The sequence below is a fragment of the Aotus nancymaae genome, unplaced genomic scaffold, assembly GCF_030222135.1.
Source record: "Aotus nancymaae isolate 86718 unplaced genomic scaffold, 86718_ANA_hifiasm-v0.15.2.pri h1tg000125l, whole genome shotgun sequence".
Classification (NCBI taxonomy): domain Eukaryota; kingdom Metazoa; phylum Chordata; class Mammalia; order Primates; family Aotidae; genus Aotus; species Aotus nancymaae.
In genome coordinates, this window is record NW_026988540.1 from 254,226 (window position 1) to 278,239 (window position 24,014).

The following is a 24,014-nucleotide window of genomic DNA, read 5'->3' on the forward strand; positions in this document are numbered from 1 at the left end:
TTGCCCGCCTTCTGCATGGATCTTGCTGGGAGCTATGCACTGGAGCTGTTTCTGTTCAGCCATCTTGCCTGGGGACCTCAAGAACTATAATTTTTAATTTTGCTAGTGCTTTAAATTATATTTCTATTAGGTTTCAGATTTGCCATTTACATTTCTTCTTTTGAGAATTACCTTTGTGTATTATCTTTTGCCTATTTTTCTTTGAAGGTTTTTTCCCTATTCATTTTTGTAAACATTTGGAGACCACTGTAGTTGTTGTTTTTTAAATTGTGTTTTATTCCCTTTTTTTCTTTTTTAGAGATGTGGTCTTGCTATGTTGCCCAGGCAGATCTCAAACTCCTGGCCTCAACCAATCTTCCCATCTCAGCCTCCTGAGTAGCTGGGACCATAGGCATGTGCCACTGGGCCTTTCTTCCTATTGATTTTTAACCATTAATTACATTGTGTTAATATTGGAATAGTATTGTTAAATACTTCTTTATTTCTGTGTTGATGCTAAGAAAGATCTTCCAACCTCAAGATTTGTTTTTAAAAAATTCTCCTGCTTTATTTTTAATACTTTTGGAGGGATATGGAAGCTTCTAACTTAAGCTTTTAATCTATGTGGAATTTTTTTATAGGCCTAAATTTATTTCCAAATTATAGCTAGTTGCCAATAAAGATTTTTTTAAAAAGTAACGTCAATAAATTAATTTATTAGAAAAATCTAATGTTCTTTTGTTAAGATAGACTAATCAGTTATAATTGGTAAATAATTGCCATGGTTCTTTTGAAATTTCCATTCAAAACAACTGAAATCATATATGGACACCTTATAAAAATGGAAAGACCGGAAGAGGAAATTAATTCTGACTGAAATATGAAGGAGTTTTATTTATTAAATTTGAAACTGGATCAGATCATTTAAGTGAAAATATCTAACAGACTAGATGGATCTGACCCCATGAGGATATCATTAGTGAGATGAAGGTGTTGGAGTCATCCATGTAAAGGTGATGGTAATTCTAATAGTTAATAAAGCTAAGAGGAAACATGTTTGGGAGAACACAAAGAAAAAATATATTTGGGAGAATGCAGTGAAGAAATAAATATATAGGGCTACTTCCAGACCATCATTTTTGAAACCTGATAGAAAAGTCTTTGGGAAACATGCTGTCTAGCTCTACCATCCTCTACAAAATTTTATGACCATTAGTCAACCTTCTGGTTTTCCCATGAGTTAATTGAATGTTTCAGCTCTTGATTCATTTTCTTCCTGTCCAACCCAAAGCCCTGCCATTATCTAGAAAACTATTATCCCATTAGAGTTTTTTGACCTTAGTGTAATGATAATTGACCATAATAATTTCCACTGCATTTTAGCCATATATTCTTAAAACTATTATTTGAATTTTGGATTCACTGAAAATTATCTGTTCTCTGCAATCTTTACTTATTTACATACCAAAATAAATTTTTCAAAAACCTGTTATGCAGGCACAGTACACTCTTAGTTTTCTGAGGAAGATTTTCTATAGTTTTTTGTTCAACCACACTGGCAGAAATAGATAACTAGTTCCAATTTCCAAAAGATAAAAAATAGATAGTTACCACCTGAGTTCCTGCTTCTGCAACCTTTTGTCACTAGAAATTAAATAATTAATGTTATTTTTTGGACAGACACTTTGTAATTGTGTCACTCCTTGGGTGGTGAGTAAATTTTATTGAAAATATACTTGTGGTTGATCAACACAGTTCTAGAAACTTTTCACTAGAAAAGACAGTCTTTTTGTGCCATAGACTATATTTCTCAATTTGACTCTCACCAACTTACCAATATGTATCTCTGGTCCTAAACCCGAGTGGTTGTAAATGAATTAGCATAAACTCATACCTTTAAAGGAAAAGCATCTCCCAGCAGGCACCTGGCTAGTTGAAGGGCAGCAGTACCAGTCTTCCTACCTGAAGAATAGCAGTGTAGGGTTTTATCAGAAAACATGGCCCTTCTCCTATGTTGGATATGTTTTTCTAAGCTCAATTTCCACTTAACAAGTAATTTTTTAATTAAAAAGCTTTTATTTCGGGCCGGGCGCGGTGGCTCAAGCCTGTAATCCCAGCACTTTGGGAGGCCAAGGCGGGTGGATCATGAGGTCGAGATCGAGACCATCCTGGTCAACATGGTGAAACCCCGTCTCTACTAAATATACAAAAAATTAGCTGGGCATAGTGGTGCTTGCCTGTAATCCCAGCTACTCAGGAGGCTGAGGCAGGAGAATTGCTTGAACCCAGGAGGCGGAGGTTGCGGTGAGCCGAGATTGCGCCATTGCACTCCAGCCTGGGTAACAAGAGCGAAAACTCCGTCTCAAAAAAAAAAAAAAAAAAAAGCTTTTATTTCTAGGTCTACTCATGTCTTTAATCAATAAATGTAGGAATGAGTCTCGTTGTTAATTAAACTAAAAAGTACTACAAAAGCCTGAAACATCTCTGAGATGGTGCATTTACTTTCTATTCTTAGTCTTGCATAAGACAGCAATAGGAGAGTTTGCTCTCATAATGGAAATTAAAACAGAAGCAGCCGACCAGCATATATTTCCTTCCAAGACTGTGTACAACAGAAAACCTAACCCATGGTGGCTGACAATGTCATTTAATTAATTAGAGGAGAGACACGGGACTCTCCCATGGACTAAGGAAAGTGAACCGTTGTGGTTTACTGACAGCATATATAAATTAATTCAGAAAAAAAAAAAGTTCTATCCCACGATGGGTCCTCAGCACAGATTGTGGGACATGAGTGCAGGCATGTCCATTGTGATTATTGTTGTGAATCTGTGGATGGATTCAACATTACATGGCCTGGTTCTGACAGTTTGTGCTTGACCCCAGCTTTAGAGTAGTTCTCCATCACACCTACAGTATCCAGTGCCCACCTTTTTGTTAGGATTGTTTGTTGTTTATTACATGAAAACAACACTGTTGATCACCTTCCACGGTTAGTCTTTTCCTGATTTCGGTAGCATAGGAGATGCAGAACCATAGAGTATGATATAAGCTTTTTTCTCTAAACAAGACTTCATAGTCCACATTTTTTTTCAGTTTGCACACAATAAACAAGTGCATTTTATGGCTTTCTTGACATATTTCCCATGCCATAAACTTCACCTGTTTAAAGTGTACAGTTTAATGGGTCTTGATATAGTCATAGAATTGTGCAACCATCACCATAATTAACTTTAGAACATTTTAAACACCCTCCAAAAAAATTCTGTAAACATTAACAGTCAATCTTCATTTACCCAACCTTCCACCTCTGCCACAGCCTGCAGGCAACCACTAATTACTTTTCTATGCTGGACCTTTCATATAAATGGAATCACACAGTCTTTTGTGATTGTCTTCATTCACTTAACATAGTATGTTCAAGGTTCATCCACATCATAGTATATGCTCATTCCTTTTAATGGCCAAAGAACATTCCATTGTATGAATATACCACATTGTTTGTATCTATTCATCAGTTCATAGACATTTGTGTTGTTTCTATTTTTTAACTTATGAACAAAACTGCTATGAACAGTCATGTAAATGTTTTTTTTTTGAAGGCATGTGTTTTCATTTCTCTTGGGTATATACCTAGAAGTGGAATTAATCATATGACAACTCTATGTTTAACTATTTGAGGAACCGCCAGACTTTTCCACAATGACAGCACCATTTTACATTCCAAAGAGCTGTATGTGAGGGTTTCTCCACATCGTAATAACACTTGTTTTTGTCTCTCTCTTTGATTGTCATCTTCCTGCAGGGCTGGATAATTACATTGTGTTGAGAGAGAATTTATTCTTAGACTGATTTCTGTTTTTAAATGTTTTTCTTTTCATACCTTTTCATAGGTAAGAATTACTCAATGAAAAATAATTTGAAATGAAAACAGAAACATTCCAAGGCTTCTCATATAATCCAGTGTAATTTGTTTTTTTCCCACTCTGTGCTATACACCATGACTGCTTGTGTCCTTTGGAAGCGCAAAATGTTCACAGAACCTCAGGCTTGGAAGGGACCATAGGAGTCCTGTGGTCCTACCCACTCCAATCAACACTTCTGCTGTATCTGCAGCAAATGGCAGGCCACCCTCTAGTAGCTCTACCTCTCACGTGCTGCTTATGTGTCAGTCAGTTCCATTTGCCTAAGGCTCCAGTTGTCAAAGGCTTTGACTTAGATCCAATATCTCCTTGCGTTGGAATACCTGGCTCTGCTCTCAGAGCTGCTCTCTGAAGGCACAGAAAACAGGCCTACCTCTCTGCCTCTGGGGCCCCCACCTCCTTTCCTGATGTGTTTTTTCTCGGTCTTCACTCCATGAACTGTTCCACATGGGCCATGGTTTCAACTCTCCTTTCTGAGTTTTGCAGCTCCCTGGGTGTAAGTTTGTTGGTATCTTATTTTTAAACATGTCCCTCTCAACTAAATTTGTTGTGCTTTGGGTGGTGAGAGCGTGTTGACTGACACAGCTTGTCACCTTCCTTTCAGTGACTGGACCATGTCTGTGGCCTAACATATTTTATTCCTGTTGAACTCCTTAAATCTTTACTGCCACACCCGTCCCCACAAGTTTTTGTTTTGTTTATTCATTTCTTGAACTGGTAATAGAGTACAACCACTTGGTACAAAATATTTGATCAAGAGTGTCCTGCCTAATCCTGTTCCCCAGCACCCAGCACTCCTTCCCAGAGTCATACAATAAAATTTCATCAATTTTAAGTGTTTAGAGTTGTACAGTCATCACCACAATGCGGTTTTAGAACGTTTCTGTCACTACCAAAAGGTCCCTGTACCTCTTTACAGTCAATCCTGGTTCCCAGCCCCAGTCAACCCCTCTTCTGCCTTCTGCCTCTTCTGGAGATTTTATACACACAGCATCAGATGTGGTCTCTTGCATCTGCCTTTTTTTGTTAACATAATGATTTCAAGGTCCATCCATGTTGTATGTATCAGTGATTCCTTTTTGTTGCTGAATAGTATTCTGTTTTGTGGATATACCGTATTTAGCTTATCTTTCAGTTGATGGACATTTGGATTGTTTGATTTTTTTGGATAATGTGAATGCTGCTATTAACATTTGTGCAAAAGTTTTGTGTGGGCATACATTTCATTTCTTTGGGGTTTTTACTCAGGAGTGAAATTGCTAGGTCATATGATAGGTTTATGTTTAACTTTTTAAGAAATTGCCAAAGTGTTTTCCAAAGTGGCTGCATCATTTTACATTCTTGCTTGCAATGTGTGAGGGTTTCAGTTTCTCCTCTTCCTTGTCAGCACTTGCTATTGACCACCTTTTTGTTTATAGCCATTCTAGTGGGTATGAAATGGTATCTTATTGTGAGTTTAATTTGAATTTTCCTAATGACTGATGATGTTGAACATCTTTTCATGTGTTTATTGGCCACTCTTGTATCTTCTTTGATGAAGTGTCTTTTTAAATCTTTCGCTTATTGGAGAGAGATCCAAGATGGCTGATCACTAGCAGCTCGGGGCTCGTAGCTCCCAGTGAAAGCGCAGAGAACGAGAGGACGCTACACTTTCAGACGAATATTTGTTGCTCACGGACCAAGAGATTCCCAGCGGAGGAGCCCCACGGGTCGCCAGGGCGACTCTTGTGGCTGGTGCGGTCGTTTTGCTGACGCCTTAGCACGGCAGTTCTTGGTGCAGAGTCCGGAGATTCCCAGGCAGAAAAGCACCATCAATCTTAACACCGCTGTTTTGGCCGGCGCAGTGGATTGCTCAGATTTCGGTGCTGGGAATCAACAAGTTGGACGTCCGCTCAGAGACCTAGTTAGAAAGTCGGTAATTACAAAGACAACAGAGGGATAAATATATAATGAAGGGAAGAAACCAGCCTAAAAAGGCAGAGAATACTCAAAATCACAATGCCTCTCCCTCTACAGGGGATCGCAATTCCTCATCAGTAATGGAACAAGACTTAATGGAGAACAAGTGTGTTCCAATAACAGAAGCAGGTTTCAAAAGGTGGGTGATAAGAAACTTCTGTGAATTAAAAGAACTTGTTCTAACCCAAGGCAAAGAAACTAAGAACCTTGAAAAAAGGTTTGACGAACTGTTAACGAGAATGGACAATTTAGAGAGGAGTATAAGTGAATTGATGGAGCAGAAAAACACAACACGAGAACTTCACGAAATATGCACAAGTTTAAACAGTCGAATTGATCAAGCAGAAGAAAGGATATCAGAAGTCGAGGACCAGCTCAGTGAAATGAAACGAGAAGACAAGATTGGAGAAAAAAGGATAAAAAGGAATGAGCAAAGTCTCCAGGAAATATGGGACTATGTGAAAAGACCTAATTTACGTTTGATAGGTGTACCTGAATATGATGAAAAGAATGAATCCAAGTTGGAAAATACTTTTCAGCATATCATTCAGGAAAACTTTCCTAACCTAACAAGGCAGGGTAATATTCAACTCCAGGTAATACAGAGAACACCACAAAGATATTCTTCAAGAAGACCAACCCCAAGGCACATAATCGCCAGATTTATTAGGGTTGAAATGAAGGAGAAAATACTAAGGGCAGCCAGAGAGAAAGGTCAGGTTACCCATAAAGGGAAACCTATCAGACTTAACAGCAGATCTCTCAGCAGAAACCCTACAAGCCAGAAAAGAGTGGGGACCAATATTTAACATCCTTAAAGAAAAGAACTTTCAACCCAGAATTTCATATCCAGCCAAACTAAGCTTTATAAGTGAAGGAAAAATTAAATCTTTTGCGAACAAACGAGTACTTAGAGACTTCACCACCGCCAGGCCTGCTTTACAAGAGCTTCTGAAAGAAGCACTATACATATAAAGGAACAACCAATATCAGCCTTTCCAAAAATACATCAAAAAGCAAAGAGCATTAACACAATGAAAAATTTACACCAACTAATGGGCAAAACAGCCAGCTAGCATCAAATGCCAGTATTAAACTTATATATATTCTAATTGGATAAAAAGCCAAAACCCATTGGTATGCTGCATCCAGACCCATCTCAATGCAACGATACACAAACACTCAAAGAGAAGGAGGAAGATTTACCAACCAAACAGAGTAAAAATAAACAAATAAACAAAAAGGAGGTGCAATTCTCGCCTCTGATAAAGTAGACTTTAAAGCAACAAAGATCAAAAGAGGCAAAGAAGGACATTACATAATGGCAAAAGGATCGATGTAACAAGAAGAGCTAACGATTCTATAGATCAATGAGACAGAAAATTAACAAGGACATCCAGGACTTGAACTCAGACCCGGAACAAGTAAACTTAATAAACATTTATAGAACTCTCTACTTCAAATACACAAAACATACATTACCACCTCACACCTATTCCAAAAGTGACTACATAATTGGAAGTAAATCACTCCTCAGTAATCACATAGCATTTCATAGGTTTAAATGAAATATTGGTTGGCTGCTTGTTTGTTATTTTCTTGCCTTATTCCTTCCTGTCTACATCATTAAGTATAATTATTAGTATAAAAGAGGTTTTCAATACCCATCACTAAACTGCATTCTAGCCTGGGTGAGAAAGCAATATTCCCATTCTCTCTCTCTCTTTCTCTTCCTTTTTCTTCCTCTTCTTCATTCTTTTTTTTTCTTTCTTTCTTCCAAAAAAAGAGAAAAAAAGAGAAAAAAAATTGTAAATGCCTTCAAGAGCATAGATAATAGTAATTAGTAACTGAAGAGCTTTGCCTGTTTATCTTTGCTTTATATATATATATATATATATATATGCTTAGTATATACACTTATTATAAAAATAAATAAATAAATAAATCTTTCACTTATTTTAAAATTAGGTTATCTTCCTACTGAGTTGAAAGAGTTCTCTATATACTCTGGTTAAAAGTCCTTTATCAGATGTATTTTTTTTAAAAATAATTTCTCCCATGCTATGGCTTGACCTTTTAATTTAAAACAGTGACTTTTGAAGTGCAAATAGTTTTAATACAGTAATGATGAAGTCCAGTTTAAACTATTTTTCTTGTATGGATTGTGGATTGTACTTGGGGTGTTATATTCAAGAACTGTTTGCCTAACCAAAGTCACAAAGATTTTCTCCTATGTTTTCCATTAAAAGTTTATTATTTTACTTATGTTTAGGTCTACCATCCATTTTTTGTACATTTTTGTGTACGGTGTGTTGTCTAACCTTATCTCTTTGAACAGGGATATTTAATTGTCCCAGCATCATTTGTTCAAAAGAGTATTATTTTCTCCAGTTAGTTGGTTTGGCCCCTTTGTTGAACACTAATTGATCACAAATGTAAGGTTTCATTTGGAATTTTCATTCTGTTCCATTGATTGATTTGTCTATATCTACTATCTTTTTTTTTTCTTTTTTTTTTGAGATGGAGTCTGGCTCTGTCACCCAGGCTGGAATGCAGTGGCACGATCTCAGCTCACTGCAACCTCCACCTCTTGCATTGAAGTGATTCTTCTGCCTCAGCCTCCTAAGTAGCTGGGACTACAGGCGCACTAATTTTTGTATTTTTAGTAGAGACAGGGTTTCACCATATTGGCCAGGCTGGTCTCAAATTCCTGACCTCGTGATTCACTTGCCTCGGCCTCCCAAAGTGCTGGAATTACAAGCCTGAGCTACCACGCCCAGCCAGTTTGTATCCTTATATCAATACCACAGTGCCTTGATTTGATTTGTGGTATAACTTTATAAGATTTGAAATCAGGAAATGTAAGTCCTCCACCTTTCTTTTTTTTTTTCAGTAACTTTTAGTCTTTGTGGTCCTTGACATTCCCATATAAAGTTGAGATCACTTTGTAGATTTCATCAAAAATCCTTGCTGGAATTTTGATAGAGATTGTGTAGAATCTACGGATTAATTTGGGGATAACTGCCATCCTAACAATTTTGAGGCTTCCAATCCATGTATGGTGGATGTCTCACCATTTACATAGACCTCTGATCTCTCCCAGCAATGTTTTCTAGTTTTTAATGTGCAAACCTTGCAGTTCTCTTGTTAACTTTATTCCTAAATATTTTATTCTTTTTGATGCTATTGTGAGTGAGATTGTTAATTTTATTTTCAGGTTGTCACTTGCTAGAATATAGGAATACAATTGATTTTTTTATCTTATTAATCTTGCAGTCTGCAACCTGGCTGAACTTGTTTATTAGTTCTAATTCTTTGTGGATTTCTTAGTATTTTTTACAGAGAAGATCTTGTCATTTGTAAATAAAACCAGTTTCACTTCTTCCTTTCAATCTGGATTCTTTTCTTTCAGAGACATTTTATAAATAAAAAAGCAAACACCTACATATACTTTTTACTTTTTTTAGTACCTAACATGCTTTCTTCCTCTCTTTTATAACTGCAGAGAAGGTATAATGTATTTCATATCAGTTACTTCTTTTTCATGAGTTCCTTTTAAGGAAAAAATAAAGATCTTTTTAACAACATGGTAGTCTCTAGTTTTATACTTTACTATCTAAATCATATGTTCTTTCTGAAATGCAGATTGTGTTTCCTTTTCTAGATGGGCAAACTGACACAAAGAGGTTGTAGCTTGCCTAAGTAGAGACCTCTAATAAAGGGAAGACCTGAAACTGGTCTAGTTGTTTGGAATCTAGACAAAGAGCTTTTTTTTTTCCTGCATCAGAGTTGCTGCCATTTCTCCTGCCTAATGAGCAGACTGTTAAAATTACCCCTACTAAACATGCTCTGATTTAGCCCATCATTCCTGTTATTATTTGGGATCCTGACAGAGGCCCTCCTTGATATGTATTGTATGGAAATTCTCCTGCTTTCCATAACTCCAAGACACTGATGTGTAAAATCTTAAGAAGGAGTAGCCAGCACCAAACCCAGTGATTGCGCACAGTAATTGCTTAGTAACTATTTGTTGTCAAATGCAAGATGTACCACTCAGTAAAGACATCTCTCTGTGTTAAAATTATATTTAGGTAAGGTTAGTTCAACCAATTACGGTTCTATCAATGTGTATTATCATCCAATCCATATAACTCCATCTTGCCCTCAAAGATGCCATGAAAAGTTTTGGCATTTTGTTCAAATCTAGATATAGAACGCTATGTGTTCTTTTGTTTCACCAGTAAAATAACCTTATCTACTAGAGAAAACAAGGCTAACCTGGCAGGGCATACTCTGCCTGCCTGACTGAGCCTGGCTTAAATCTGCTCACCTTTTTTTGCATCAGTTCCTTGCAAATTGTTCAATTTGTGATCCATCCTAAATTGTACATGTCATCAATATTCAGCCCACTAGTTTGCAATGCCTGCCTTTCCGAAAATCAAAGTGTTTCCTTTCTTCAAATGTCTAACATAAATCTTCCTCTCCAAAATTCTGTTACAAGTTTGTTTATGACTCTGGAATATGGTTTATCTAGTTTGAGGGATCAGATATGCTCAGTTTCCTATCTTCACCCAGGCTTTAATTTACCTCCACCAGACCTGCCTAAGTAGAAAATTCCCTGGCATTTATTCAAAATATAGATGCCCAGACCCCCTCCCCGGCAGAGATTCCAATTCATTATTCTGGGTTAGTTTCTCTCTGTCCTTGGACTTATTAACAATGAACAAGTTTAAGAAATACTATTTTACACTATAGTATTTGTTCAGCTATATCTTGTTAATTTTTTTGTCATCCACCAACATTGCACCATCAGCTGCAATCCCTGAAATTGCCTTCATTGCTCTACTTGCTCTGAACATAATTGAAAGGCCTTTGGGACTCTCTAATACTTTTTGCAATTCACTGCTCATCAGGACATCTCATGAGCCTTGCAGGTCTTTGCTGTTTGTCTTATTATATGTGTCTGAGTCTGCCCTTAATTGGAGAGCACTCTCTTCAGCTCATCACTTTTTTAGCTATCTCCAGGCCTCTTTATCTCACATGAAAATTATGTGCAGGTGTCACTTCAGAATTTCATTCTGAAGATGCATCAGACTAATGTTTAGCTAGCATTCTCTTCAGAGTCTTTCCAAGCCCAGTGAAAATAGCCAGGCTTTTTTCGTCTTACCACCTTAGAACAGCTGAAGTCCTATACAACTACAACAGTCTCCTCACTATCACAGATACAAGGCAGCATGTTCACATTATCTCAAGCTTCCTCTAAATGCATCTCAACAGTTTGAATTGGATTAGAAAGAAGACGTGTTGGCTTATCCTGTGGGTAACTGTGACATTAACTGCAGGTAATAATAACAAGATCTCTTTTATTTTTCTAGGTAGCAAACCATGTAATTTCTTCGGACGCTATTTCCTCTTCTGTCAATAGTTTCCTGAGCTCAAACTCTACTCTTTGCAACAAGCAAAATGTACACGTGTTAAACAAGGGCATACAAGCAGGTAATGACTTGAAACTAAACTTTTCATTGAAATACATTGAAATAGCTCTTAAACATATAAGATACTCAGCCTCAATCATAATAAATGACATGAAGATAAAACTATATCCAACTGCCAATTTTCATCTTATCAGATTGGCAAAAATTCAAGTTTGATGGCAAGTTTGTGGGCAAGAGTGTAGGGAAATGGATTCCCTTGTATATTCCAGTAGGAGTAGAAGTTGGTTCACTGTGAGAGGTAATTTGACAGTTCCTATCAAAATTAGTTTCAGCATTTTTACTTTTGAAATGGACTCTATAGATACACTATGCATATGTGGAATTTAACCTATAGATGTACTTGCATATGTGCAAAATAGTGTACAAAAGTAACCACAGAAACATTATTTGTTATAGCAGGAGATTAAAATGAATTTAGTTGTCCCTCAATAGCTTAATGATTACATAAATTATTGCATATCTAGATACTGAAATTCTACATAGAATGAGGCAACTCTCTCTGTACTAATCTCTCTCTGTACTTGGAGAAAGATCTCCAAGGCATATAATTGATTTTAATAAAAGTGTATAGTACACTGCGTTGTAAATTTTTTTTTAATAAAAGGAAGAGATTGCTTAAATGTGCAAAATGAATTCTCTGGAACCATATGGGGCTGTGAACAGAATAAATGGAGACCAGAAGTGGAAAGGAGAATTTTTAGTTATTGCCTTTCTATACCTTTTGGTTTCATAAAATAAAAATAAATAAACTTTTATCTTGATTTGTTTCTTCCCCTCAAATCCTGTTTTTACTTCTGTTAACCTCTTCCTTACCTGGGTGACTATCAAAAGGACTCTAAGTATTTATTGTCTTTCTGACTTGGGATCAGAGCTGAAATCCTTTACCCTTTGAACCCATATTCATTCTTCTTTCCCTCTAATACCTAAAATTACTTACAAATAAAAACGCTTTCTTTTTTCTTCTTCCTCTTTTCCCTTCCAACTTTCCCCTGCCCTCCCTTCTTTTAATCTCTCTCTCTTCCCATCCCTTCATCCCACACAAAGGCATTGTATTTTTAAAGCATTAAAAAGGGTTTACTTACTTACTTGAATAAACCTTACTCACCTGAATAAATCAACTCAGTCTCAAGGCTTCTCCCAGACACCTGTGATCCTTCCCCTCAGGTAACTTGGAGATTGTGAATGGTGCCAAAAAACACACTCGAGATGTTGGGATGACTTTCCCAACTCCAAGTTCTAGCGCGGCTAAATTGGAAGAGGACAGTGATGTGACTTCTTGGTCAGAAGAAAAACATGAAAAGAAAATGCTCTTTACCACTTATCCTGTGGACAGAAAGTTAAAAAGGAACAAGAATTCCCATGAAGGTCAGTTTCTCATTTAAGATCTTGTAGTAGAGAAACTAGTGAATTTCAAGTCCCCTGTGATGCTGACTCTGTGTTTCCAAGTGACTCTATGTGGACCCCACCTACCCCCAGCCAACACCTTGTCAGGTTTTCAAAGTATCCAGCACTGCAGTTACACAGTCATCCCTGCAGTGAAGCCAGACTCAAGGGCACCCTGTGGCTGCCAACAGCTGAGACCCCTGAGAGTCTGTCCTTGATGAGAGTTGGGTGGGACTATAAAAAATGAAAAATATTTTTTCCTTCTAAAAACTGTTTCTTGCAGGAGTTTCCTGGTTTGTTCCTGTGGAAAACGTGGAGTCTGGATCAAAGAAGGAAAACATGCCCAAGATGTGTGGCCCTGGCGTCTCCTGGTTTGAACCATTAACAAAGACCAAGCCCTGGAGGGAGCTACTGTGGGAGCAGAACCGGCAGGGGCAGCACCTGGACGGTCGGGGCTCCCTGGCAGGCCCAGGCAGAGAGGATGGCAGAGATACACTGAAGCCATTTGTGAGAGCAACCCTGCAGGTGCAATGACGCTGACTTAACTTTAGCCCTACATGTAGGGAGAAGAAGGGCAAGGCACAGGGAACCTGCTTCTGTGACTTGGCCAGCTGAGGTGTAGACCTGAGACCCTCTTTTCCAGCACCTCTGCGGTTCACCTGGTTTCATGCATTAGAGCTGTGTTTCTCATCATTCATCAAAGGCTGCCTTACTTTTAAGTGTTCTAGGGGGCGCATCACCTGACTCAGGATCTGGGGTCAAGGCCACAGGAGGGAGGATTTACAGCTTTGCTCATCGGGTTTGTGGGTCCCTGTATGTGGAAGGTCCAGAGGCCTGAGGCTTGTGCGCTCATGGGTGTTCCTCCAATTCTGCAACTTCTGTTCCTGCTCCTTGCGGGATTTAAAGGAAACCAAGTCTCTTCTTATATGTCCCTTGGGGGATAAAAGAAATGTTATTTAATGATATATTTGTTCAAATAGATCTTTAAAATAGCACCATGGCAGAGCTGTATCGCATTGACATTTGGGAGAGTTGTAATTGCCATAGTCTTAATTCCTGGCCTATGCTGAAGGCCCGTCTTTGATCTCTACAGGTTCCCTGCTGGAGTCCTTCCCTGCAGAGAGGTGTCCAAGGATTGTCTAGACATTTTCTCAGCATTTGAATCAGGCTTCTTCAAACCTCTTGGGAAGGTGGTGTTTTTCTAGGCATTTGGAGATTGCCTCATTAATGTGAGGCTTGGCTTTTTTTTTTTTTTTTTTTTTTTTAGGAATCACTTCAGCTTCACAGACCTGACTTCATCTCCCGCTCTGGGGAGCGGATAAAGCGCCTGAAGTTAATAGTCCAGGAGAGGAAGCTGCAGAGCATGTTACAGAGTGAGCGGGATGCTCTGTTCAACATTGACAGGGAACAGCAGAGCCACCAGAATTGTATGCACCCGCTGCCCAAGAGAGGTACGACCTCACTGTTAACTTTTCTGTGAGTAGAATAGAGAAGGCAAGGTCTGTTGCTGTGCTGCAGAGACCTACTAAAGGCCAAGCCAGGTCAGTTACATGGGCAGACAGCAACCTTTTGCTTGCCAAGACTCAAACCTTCTCAGCTAGCAGAACCTGCCCAACTTAGTTGTCAGCACATTCATGATCCAAGTAAGCCCAGTTACTCTAGCCCTGTCACTGCATCTTAAACCAGCTCTGTGTCTCTGAGCAAGTTAGTTCCAAAAGTATTTTATTTTTCCTGAAAAGATGGGGCTGATTCCAGGCTTGCCTGTCTCTTAGGATGGTAATAATAATAATAATAAACACATAGTCCTTACATCTTGCCCAGGCACTGTTTACATTTATCACTTACAACACTCTTGATAGGTGCTATTACTATCTCTACTTTATAGTGAGAAAACTGAATCAAAGGGAGATTAAGTACCTCTCCCAAGATGACATACCCAGTAAGTAAAAGCTAAGATTTGAACCCAGGTGCACAGCTCTGGAGTCTGCCTTCTTAACAATTATGATAAGCAGGTTTTGATAAAACAATGAAAGCTGTGAAAACTACAAAGCACTACCTAATTCTTTCATCTAATCTTCCCTAATAACTGGCCATTTTTTTAAATTCAAAGTCTAGTCTGTGCTGCAGAGTGTTAGGTCCTCAGGGCCTTAGGCTACTGTCCCTGTTACCCTAGTCTAACCCTGGCTTGCCTTGGTCCTTGCTCCCCACCCAGTCTTGCCAGCTAAGGGTAGGGGCATCAAGTCCTGGAAACTCCTTCTCCCAGCTCTTGCACCACACCCTCCTGGTTTAAGTCACTGTCCACTGAAAACCCCTTCTTCTCTTGCTTAGTCTTCCTGGCTGCCCAGAAGAACAAGCCTATCAGCAAGAAGGAAATGATCCAGCGGTCCAAACGGTAAGACCAAGAGAACAAGAGTATGTATAGAAGTATAAACCAGGCCACCAATTTATCAGGAGCTCTGGCTTGTAATAAGGGTGTTATGCTCAAGTTTAAACATCATGAGGAAGTTGTGAGAGTCATTTCTCACTTACGGCACTGGAAAAAAAAATTAGCACATCATGGTATGAATGACTCACATGCAAAAGGTGAAAAAAATCCCCACTAATTTGCATGTTTTAGTCAGGCTTCTCTGTATTAGAAATCTAAATGTAAATAAAGAATAGTTTAGGCCAGGCACAGTGACTGACACCTGTAATCCCAGCACTTTGGGAGGCTGAGGTGGGTAGATCATTTGAAGTCAGGAGTTCAAGACCAGCCTGACCAACATGGTGAAACCCCATCTCTACTAAAAGTGCAAAAATTAGCTGGGCGTGCAGGCGCATGCCTGTAATCCCAGCTACTTGGGAGGCTGAGTGGGGAGGACCCTTTGAACCTGGGTGGCAGAGGTTACAGTGAGCTTAGATGGTACCACTTTACTCCAATCTGGGCAACAGAGCGAGACTCCGTGTCAAAAAAAAAAAAAAATATTTTAAAATAAAATTAAATGATATTTGGGCCATACCTTTTATCTTAGCAATCTCATTTCTAGGAATTGATCCAATAGGGTGAGAAAGAACAGGGTTCTCCAGAACACTTTAAGTTAAACTTTTTTTAAATTAAATTTTTAAAGCATATGAGCACTGTTACCATTTGTGGTCTTTAAAAATAAGTATTTGTGCTTATGTAGAGGTGTATACTTTTATATGCATAGAATATTCCTGGAAGACAGAAAAAAACTGATAATACTGATTGCCTTTGTAAAGGAGAACTGATGTATTACAGATGTAGATTTTTTGACTTTTTATAATTTTTTAGTTTTGTGCCATGACGAACGAATATTAGCTACTATTAATTAATTAATTTGAGTGTTGGATATGGTGGTACATTTCTGTAATCCTACCTACTCAGGAGTCTTAGGTGAGAGGATCTCTTAAGCCCAGGAATTTGAGACTGCAGTGAGCTATGATCACACCATTATACTTGGCCTGGGTAACAGACTGAGACAAATAACAAATAAATTTTTTAAAAAATTAATTCATTTCAGATATTCATATATTGATCATGTGAATGCCAGAGAATAAGTTAAAGTTGACTTTTTCAGGCGTTCATTGGAGACTTGCTTTAATAAGAATAGTTTCTTTTTTGGCATAATGCTTCTGAAGTAATGATATACTTTAAAACAATTTATCTCATGGACTTTAAGCATTCCTCTTGAAATCTTGTTTTTACTCTCTATCTAGTCAGCCTTTATAGGCAAATCCAAAGGGGTGCTTTAGTCTAGTGGTTCTCAGAGAATGTCTGTGGAGCCCTGGAAGTTGCTGAGACTCTTTTAGGCAATTTGCAAGGTCAAAACGAATTTCAAAATGACACCAGGATGTTCTGTGTCTTTTTCGCTGTGTTGACTATTTGCACTGATGATGCAAGAGGAATGGGGGAGGAGTAAAACTGTTGATGTCTTAGCACTATTCGAGACAGTGGCACCAAACCTACTAGTCTAGTAGGCATTGTATCCTGCATAGCCTCCCTCCAGGAGTGTGATGGAAGTACAAGGAAGCAGTGTAAAAATGGAGGTACACAGGAATCACTTCCTTTGCACAGTGAAAGATGATGACTGTTTTAAGAAAAAGCACTTATGCCATGGTTTGTGTCATGAGCTAAACTAGCTGCCTTTTTCATGGAACATGACTTTTACTTGAAAGAGTAACTCACAGAAAACCGATTATTCTGACTTGGATTCGTAGCAGACATTTTCTTGAAAATGAAGCGAATCTGTGACTTTAGGCAAATGTCTGACAGTATTTGTTGCCAAAGAACGTGTGAGTTTTCAAGCCAACAATAGAATTCTAGAAAACTTGTGTTCACCACCATGGGCTTGATGACTTCTCAGTACTTAGACTTTTATAAGCAGTGACATTAACAAATGTGATGTTTTTCATGTTATCTAAATAAATTTGTCAACATTTGGAAGATCTGCACAACTCACTGGGCCAGGATTTTCCAAATGATTGTTGCTTTTTTGCTAGGAAATCAGGTATAGATAGAAGATTCATTCAAATAGTACAAGATAGATGAATGGATTTTTATGTAACAGAATAGAAAAAATTTACTGACATTTTCAGCTTCCACCTTGCAACTAACTTTTAAGAAACTACCACTTGTCAGCCAGGCACGGTCGCTCACGCCTTTAATCTCAGCACTTTGGGAGGCCAAGGAGGGCGGATCACTTGAGGTCAGGAGTTCAAGACCAGCCTCGCCAACATAGTGAAACCCCGTCTCTACTAAAACTACAAAAATTAGCTGGGTGTGGTGGGTACCTGTAATCCTAGCTACTCTGGAGGCTGAGTCAGGAGAATTGCCTGAACCTGGGAGGCAGAGTTTGCAGTTAGCCAAGATCACACCACTGCACTACAGCCTGGGCAACAAGTGCAAAACTCTGTCTCAAAAAAAAAAAAAAGAAACGAAACGAAACTATCACTGTCAAATTTGGGTGTAATATCAAAGAAGATCAAGAATTACCTGAAAAGAATGATACAATACTTCTCTCATTTCCAAGTACGTGGAAAATCTGTATGTAAGCTGGATTTTTAAATGTATAGTTATCCAGAGCAAGATGTGACAACAGACTTAATACAGAAGCAAATATGAGTCCAGCTGTCTTCCATTAAACCAGACATTAAAGAGTTTCCTAAAAAATGTAAACAGCACCACACTTCTCACCAAAAGTTTTTTGTTTTGCAAAACATCCTTATTTTTTATTAAAAATATAGGTTTCTTATGTTAGTGTGTCACAGACTTATTGTTATTTCAACAAATTAAAAAATAAGGTTTTTCGTAATTTTAAATTTTAAATTTTAATACACTATCAATAGATAAAACCTACATTCGGATCCTCAAAGTTTAGGAGTGTGACAGGGGTCCTAAGTCTAAAATATTTGAGAACCATTGCTTCATTCTAACTCAGTCACAAAATGGAATTAGGGGACATTATACAGGGTTTGTTGTGTGGCAGCTACTTACACTCTCACCTCAGCAAGAGCAGTCCCTGCTGTAAGGGACTAGGAAGCTTGCCTACAGAAAGACAGGCAGGACGTCTCCTTTAACATATGAATGCTTTCAGCCAGAAATATATGAGCGGATTTAGTACTCATCTTCTGGAGAGACTTGAGTTTTTAAACTGATACATTTTCATTAGGTTGCTTCTATTCAATTTTATTTCTTGTGTGGCCTCTTTTCAAGGAAGTGACGTTTCCATCTGAGAATCATAGAGTTGAATGTGATCTTAAATATCATGTAGTCACTCTTAATATTTAGGAAACTACAACCCAGAGAGGGGAAGTAACCCAACAAGTTAGGGTCACAGCTGGGGTTAGAGCCTGGTGTTTGGCCTTCAATTGTGTCCTATTAAGGATTTGTATCTCTGGAACTTAGGTTACTCATCTTTTGTCATCACCTACCTCTACCAAAGATATTTAAAGTTTCCTGTGAGAAGGAAAGATTTTGAGAGGAAAGAACGTAGCTCTTTTATTTGGAAGCACTTGTTCCAGAGTGGCATTCAGGAGACACCTTCTCCTTCTCTAATCTGTTTCCCACAGAGCCCTGCATCAATCTAGTGATTTTTTTTCTAGATTATAGAAAACTGTAGGAAAATAGAGAAAAGTAGAAAAAAGAAAATGAATATCACTTACATCCTTCCATCTAAACATGACTAACAGTAGTCCTGTTTTTGGTGGGAGATGTGGGGATTTTGCAGAGACCTACATAACACACACTTCTTTCCCCAAATTGTTGATCATGCTGCATTTACAAGTTTGTATCTTCCTTTATTTTACTCAACATTATGTTGTGACCTTTCCTATGACATTAAAAATCCCGAAACTTTTTTGTTTCATACTCATGAAACATACTTGTAACGTATACATTCTGTTATATTCCATAATCTATTTAACTGTTATTTTGATGGAAACTTATTTACAATGAGACTACGTTTATCACACACACATTTGTGTTTCTCCCAACTTAAAGTCATTGACACCCAACCTCTGCTAGAAAAGAGCCCATGTTCTTCACCTGGCCACAAGATCCTCCACAGCCCACCTCACCCTCACTCCACCTGTTTCCCACCTGTTCCTTTACATTCCTCTTCAGGAAGCCTCGACTCCATTGTTACCAACACTCATTTTCCCCCCAGCCCTGACTGTCTTCTGCCCTTCTCATTCCCTTTCTGCTATGTATTCTTAAGACCCAACTTACCCCTAATTTCCTCTCTGGAGCCTTTCCCAACTGCCTTTCACCAGACCAAGTTTCTTCTCCTCTAGAACATTTTGCAGTTGTGACCATTTTAGTACTTTTTCATAACTTTGCTTCTGTTTACAAATACAATAGTAACACTGTTCGTTATATATTTTATATTGAAAGAGTACACTTTTGCATATAGAGTGGAAAGCAGTTCACCTCTCCCTCATTTATTTCACTTTTTTCCCCCTATATCCCACTCCTTTCCCAGATGTAACTAACCGCTATTAGCAGGGTTTTATTGTGTTTGTATTTATCTGTTTCCCCTTCCAGATTGTGAGCCCCCAAGCCAGAGTTCTCTGTGCCAGGAGTATCTAATGGGTCCCAGGACCTTTCTGGGAGGGATAAGCGCCTGGAGAGCGGGAGGCATTTGGAGGGGTGGTGAGAGGAGATCTCATGCCTCTGCACGCTGGTAAACTCCCTGCTTTCTGTCCTTTCACTGGTGCCATTTCTAAGGATTTATGAGCAGCTTCCAGAAGTACAGAAAAAGAGAGAAGAAGAGAAGAGAAAATCAGAATATAAGTTATACCGGCTACGAGCCCAGCTCTATAAAAAGGTCAGTGGGTCCTCTGTCTAGAGTGGAATGGATCAGATTTATTGGGGGAAAGAGAAATGGAGAAAACACATTGACCTGTTGAGCGTGCAGTCAGAATGAACTGCATTTGGGGAATGAACTTGGAGTGCACTGAACCAGTGTTGAAATTTGGAAAAAGGCATCTGTAATTACATTTCAAATCAGGTTTAGCTCCCCATCCATAATTGTGTAAGACCCTTTCCATGAATTCATTTGGAGTGAAAACAAATTTCACATACAGGAGTTCATTGACGTATCATGGTGGAAATGTCCAAATATCAGAATTGTCAGGTTTCCATTCCAGAGTCCCAGGTGGTGATTTCATGCCCCTCATTGGTGAGTCAGATACCTCTAGAACTGTTAAACTGGAAAATGTTTGACTGCAGCATGAGTGTTGTCCACTTGGGTGGTCAGAGGCCTCTAACTTGTCACCATTCCCTGCCCGTAGTCCCAGTGGAGTCAGTGGTGCTGCAAGTCCAAGAACCTCACGGGGCAGGGTTTATGCTACCAATTAATTCTCTAAGAAACCAGACTGGCTCCTATGCCCGAAGGGCCATATCCTTCACTGTACTTGTTTCCTTCTCACCCCCTCACCACACTCCAGAGGACCCTGAAAGTCAGAAACAAAAAGATGGGTTCATACCAGACTGATACGGGATGGGAGCTGCTTCTGGAGCAGGCCCCAGAATCCAGGGCAGCTGCCTCAGGTGGGGGCCCCAGGCATCACACCACCTGTCTGGTGCATCAGCGTCTCAGGGCCAGGTCTCCTTATGCTATGTGGGAACTTATGGATTATCTGTCTGTATAGAAATAATAGGTATCAATTACAGATCCTCTTTCTGAACCTTTCAGGAAGTATTTTTTATTTGATGACCATAGTTTCTGAAACAGAGTAAAATGAACAAGATTTAAGTAGGATCACACTGATTCTCCTTGGCGACATGGCTGGGGGGAGAAGTGGCATCTGCCTCTGATGGCAAGAATATCTAACTTCTTTCCTGCCTTTCTTTTATTCTACAGAGAGTGACCAATCAACTTCTGGGGAGAAAAGTTCCCTGGGACTGACACAAGTTTATTTTCCTAAGAGCATTGGAATACTATTTTATGAACCTAGAGAAGCACAATGCTTACTTTTGTGAGTCTGGTTGAATAAAGCTTATTCTTTGTCCATGTGTATTTTAGAAATAGTAACTTATAAAGAGTCTAGGGCAGAGTGGTGATAGAAATTCCTAATGGTTTGGGAGCAATACATTCTGCATAGTGGCCTTGCACATTGGGCTGTGTGTTACAATGATGTGATCAATTCTTAAAACCATTGCCCCTGGTTCTGAACTGTGGTGGGATTCACTTTTGACTTGCCTCATCCTAGGCCTAGATCCCACCTAACCTGGAGGCACTGCCCTCTTCTCTCCTGGAGGTGAGACTCCAGCCTCCTCAGTCCTCTTCCCCAAAGGTGGCTTCTGTTTCAGCCCCTCCCAAGCAAAGACCACCAGTGCAAGTATTTTCGGGGGAGAGAGTATATGAAGAAAGCAGTCTTTTAACTGTAAATCACAATGTATTTTGTATGTTCCAAATGATTGTTTGGAATGTTGTCTGGATATTATCAAAACAAAAACAGACCAGAATTTATTTGCCTAGAGAGTAACAAATGACTCTTCATGAGAATGCTGGTTTTGACCAAAGAAATTTTTATTACTTGTCACAAGTAAGGAGCAGTGGGAATGTTCTCCAAAGTAGTGTCTCCTAAGAGAAAATGACAGGAGGGTGTTATGTGGTGTTATAGAGGGGAGAGTGTGCATCCTCACATGTAGAGGAGAGGTCCCTGTGGCGCAGATGCAGTGAGTCATGGTGCCAGCACATAGGACGTTTGCTATGGTAATGAGGCTACAGCCCTCCCGGGGTGCAGGCTTTAAGCATAGTCATGAGGAAGGCACACCAGGGTTCATCTGTAAGTTGTCTGGGTCTGTCAGGAGCTGGTTCCAACCAACTAAGTGACCGCATTTCACACAGGGTTTGGGATAAAACTAGCTTCAAGACAAGAGGCTCTAAAACAGGCTAATTGCTTAAATTGACAAAATTCCTATGCTCCCTGGATTCCCTCCCTGTTGGCCTACAAATTTCCATGTCACTCCTTAGTCTTGAGAGGTCATTATTCTGTAACTTTGTGCTGATTAGGGATGCCGTGTCCAGAGATACTAGGGGAGTGAAAATCTCTAGACACTAAATGTAAATGTGTTTTAGGGTCTCCCAAAATAGGTGGCAAAGGCTGGTATTGTTGCAAGCTGCAGTTGAAATTTTTCTAATCTGGAAGATAGAAATCGTACCAAGAGATTTAAGATCTAGGGACCAAACAACAGTAGTACAAACAATAAAGTTAGTAGTTCTATTATGGGCAACTACAAAGTAGTTGGTATTGCTGATTTGATAGCTTCCCAAATAGAGTCAGAATTGGGCATAGACCTTCCTAATGTCAACTTCTATTTCCCCTGAGATGTTTACTCAGGGACAGCAAGAGGAATTAGTAACTGCACACACTCCTCCCTGTTCCGCTAAAAGATAATCTAATACCATACGGTTATCTAGCAACATATTTACCAAGGAGTCAACTGAGGATGCCGAAGACTCAAGTTTTCTAGTCAAGTTTCTTACACTGGTTTCATGATAAGCAAATCCCCAAAGAGCAGCTATCCTAGATGCTGTTCCCATCCCCACTAAAATTTAAATTCATTGCTCTTTTTGACCTGACTTGTGGGCCTGCTTCAACAGCCTTAACATTAGAGGGGCTTGCAGGCCAATTGTGCATTGTCCTTCCATCCTTCTATGCAGGGATGAGCGATGCCAAGTAGGGTAAAGGGAAGGAACCTCGAGGCAAACAGGCGTGGGGTAGACATTTGTGGGGAGGGAGCACAGAGGAACACATGCCCCCAAGGGGCACATACTCACTTGAAGATAAAGACATTTAGCTAGGTGCAGTGGCTCACCCTTAGGCGGGCGGATCACCTGAGGTCAGGAGTTCAAGCCCTGTCTCTACTAAAAATACAAAAAATAGCTGGGCATGGTGGTGCACACCTGTAATTCCATCTACTCGGGAGGCTGAGATAGGAGAATCACTTAAACCCAGGAGGCAGAGGTTGCAGTGAGCTGAGATTGTGCCACTGTACTCCAGCCTGGTTAACAGAGTAAGACTCCATCTCAAAAAAAAAAAGACATTTAATAGTTGTGCTGTTTGGCTCAGGTGCCATTATCCTTACATAATGGGAGACAGGCCCACCCGCAGGTGGTCCCTATCTCTGCAGTCAGCTGAGACATTATTCTTGTAAGCTGTTGGCCTGTTTACCTGGGTGTACCAGAAACTGAGGCTTGGTATTCTTCACCATGAACTGCATTTACTGCTCTGTCCCCAATATTTTTTATTGATGTTCATGTCACGACACTAGTAAGTCATACTGGGGTGGCGTGGCAGGTGGTAGTGTTCAAGGAGGCTGGTTACCTCCCTTTTGGGTCTGGTCCTGTGTCAGTGTAGTAAGTCTGTCCTGGAGGAATTTCATAGTTTCTGCATACCTGATACACAGCTGAGCCATTTAGCAAGGTTGACACCTAGGTGGCATTTGCTATACAGTGTTAGTCAAGGTGATGCAAGGGATTTCCTCACTTTCTGGGAAGAGGGTAACCACAGGGAAGGGGAGCTTGCTCCAGTTCTTTGGATGAAAGTGAAATTTAAGGATTGCCACAAGTCCTCTCACTTGGGCAGACCAAGCTTGTGGGTGCCTATAGCATATCCAGCACTGAAACAGGCTCTTTCCCTTCACTGTGATATGGGGAAAACTGACTGTTGTATTGTCTTCCCAGAGACTGCTGGTCATGGTAATAAAAGGGACTAAACAGTAGAGACGGACCAGGTTCATTCTATATACTAGACAGTGATTTAGCAC

At 39.5% G+C, this 24,014-nt stretch overlaps 1 protein-coding gene across 29 annotated transcripts in view; it reads left to right on the top strand.

The window, feature by feature from the left end:
• Nucleotides 1-24,014, top strand: part of LOC105708774 (centrosome-associated protein ALMS1-like) — a 261,189-nt gene that overhangs the window by 211,822 nt on the left and 25,353 nt on the right. For 22 of the 29 annotated variants that reach the window (XM_064371249.1, XM_064371251.1, XM_064371254.1 and 19 more), the window contains 7 exons: nt 11,237-11,357; nt 12,521-12,721; nt 13,023-13,264; nt 14,007-14,190; nt 15,068-15,131; nt 19,965-20,064; nt 21,103-21,258. In XM_064371249.1, the coding sequence (XP_064227319.1) occupies nt 11,237-11,357; nt 12,521-12,721; nt 13,023-13,264; nt 14,007-14,190; nt 15,068-15,131; nt 19,965-20,064; nt 21,103-21,147 (957 nt within the window). In that variant the 3' untranslated portion in view covers nt 21,148-21,258. Of the gene's footprint in view, nt 1-11,236; nt 11,358-12,520; nt 12,722-13,022; nt 13,265-14,006; nt 14,191-15,067; nt 15,132-19,964; nt 20,065-21,102; nt 21,259-24,014 lie in introns of those variants that run through there. The other 7 variants (XR_010340699.1, XR_010340700.1, XR_010340697.1 and 4 more) reach the window with 2 other exon arrangements.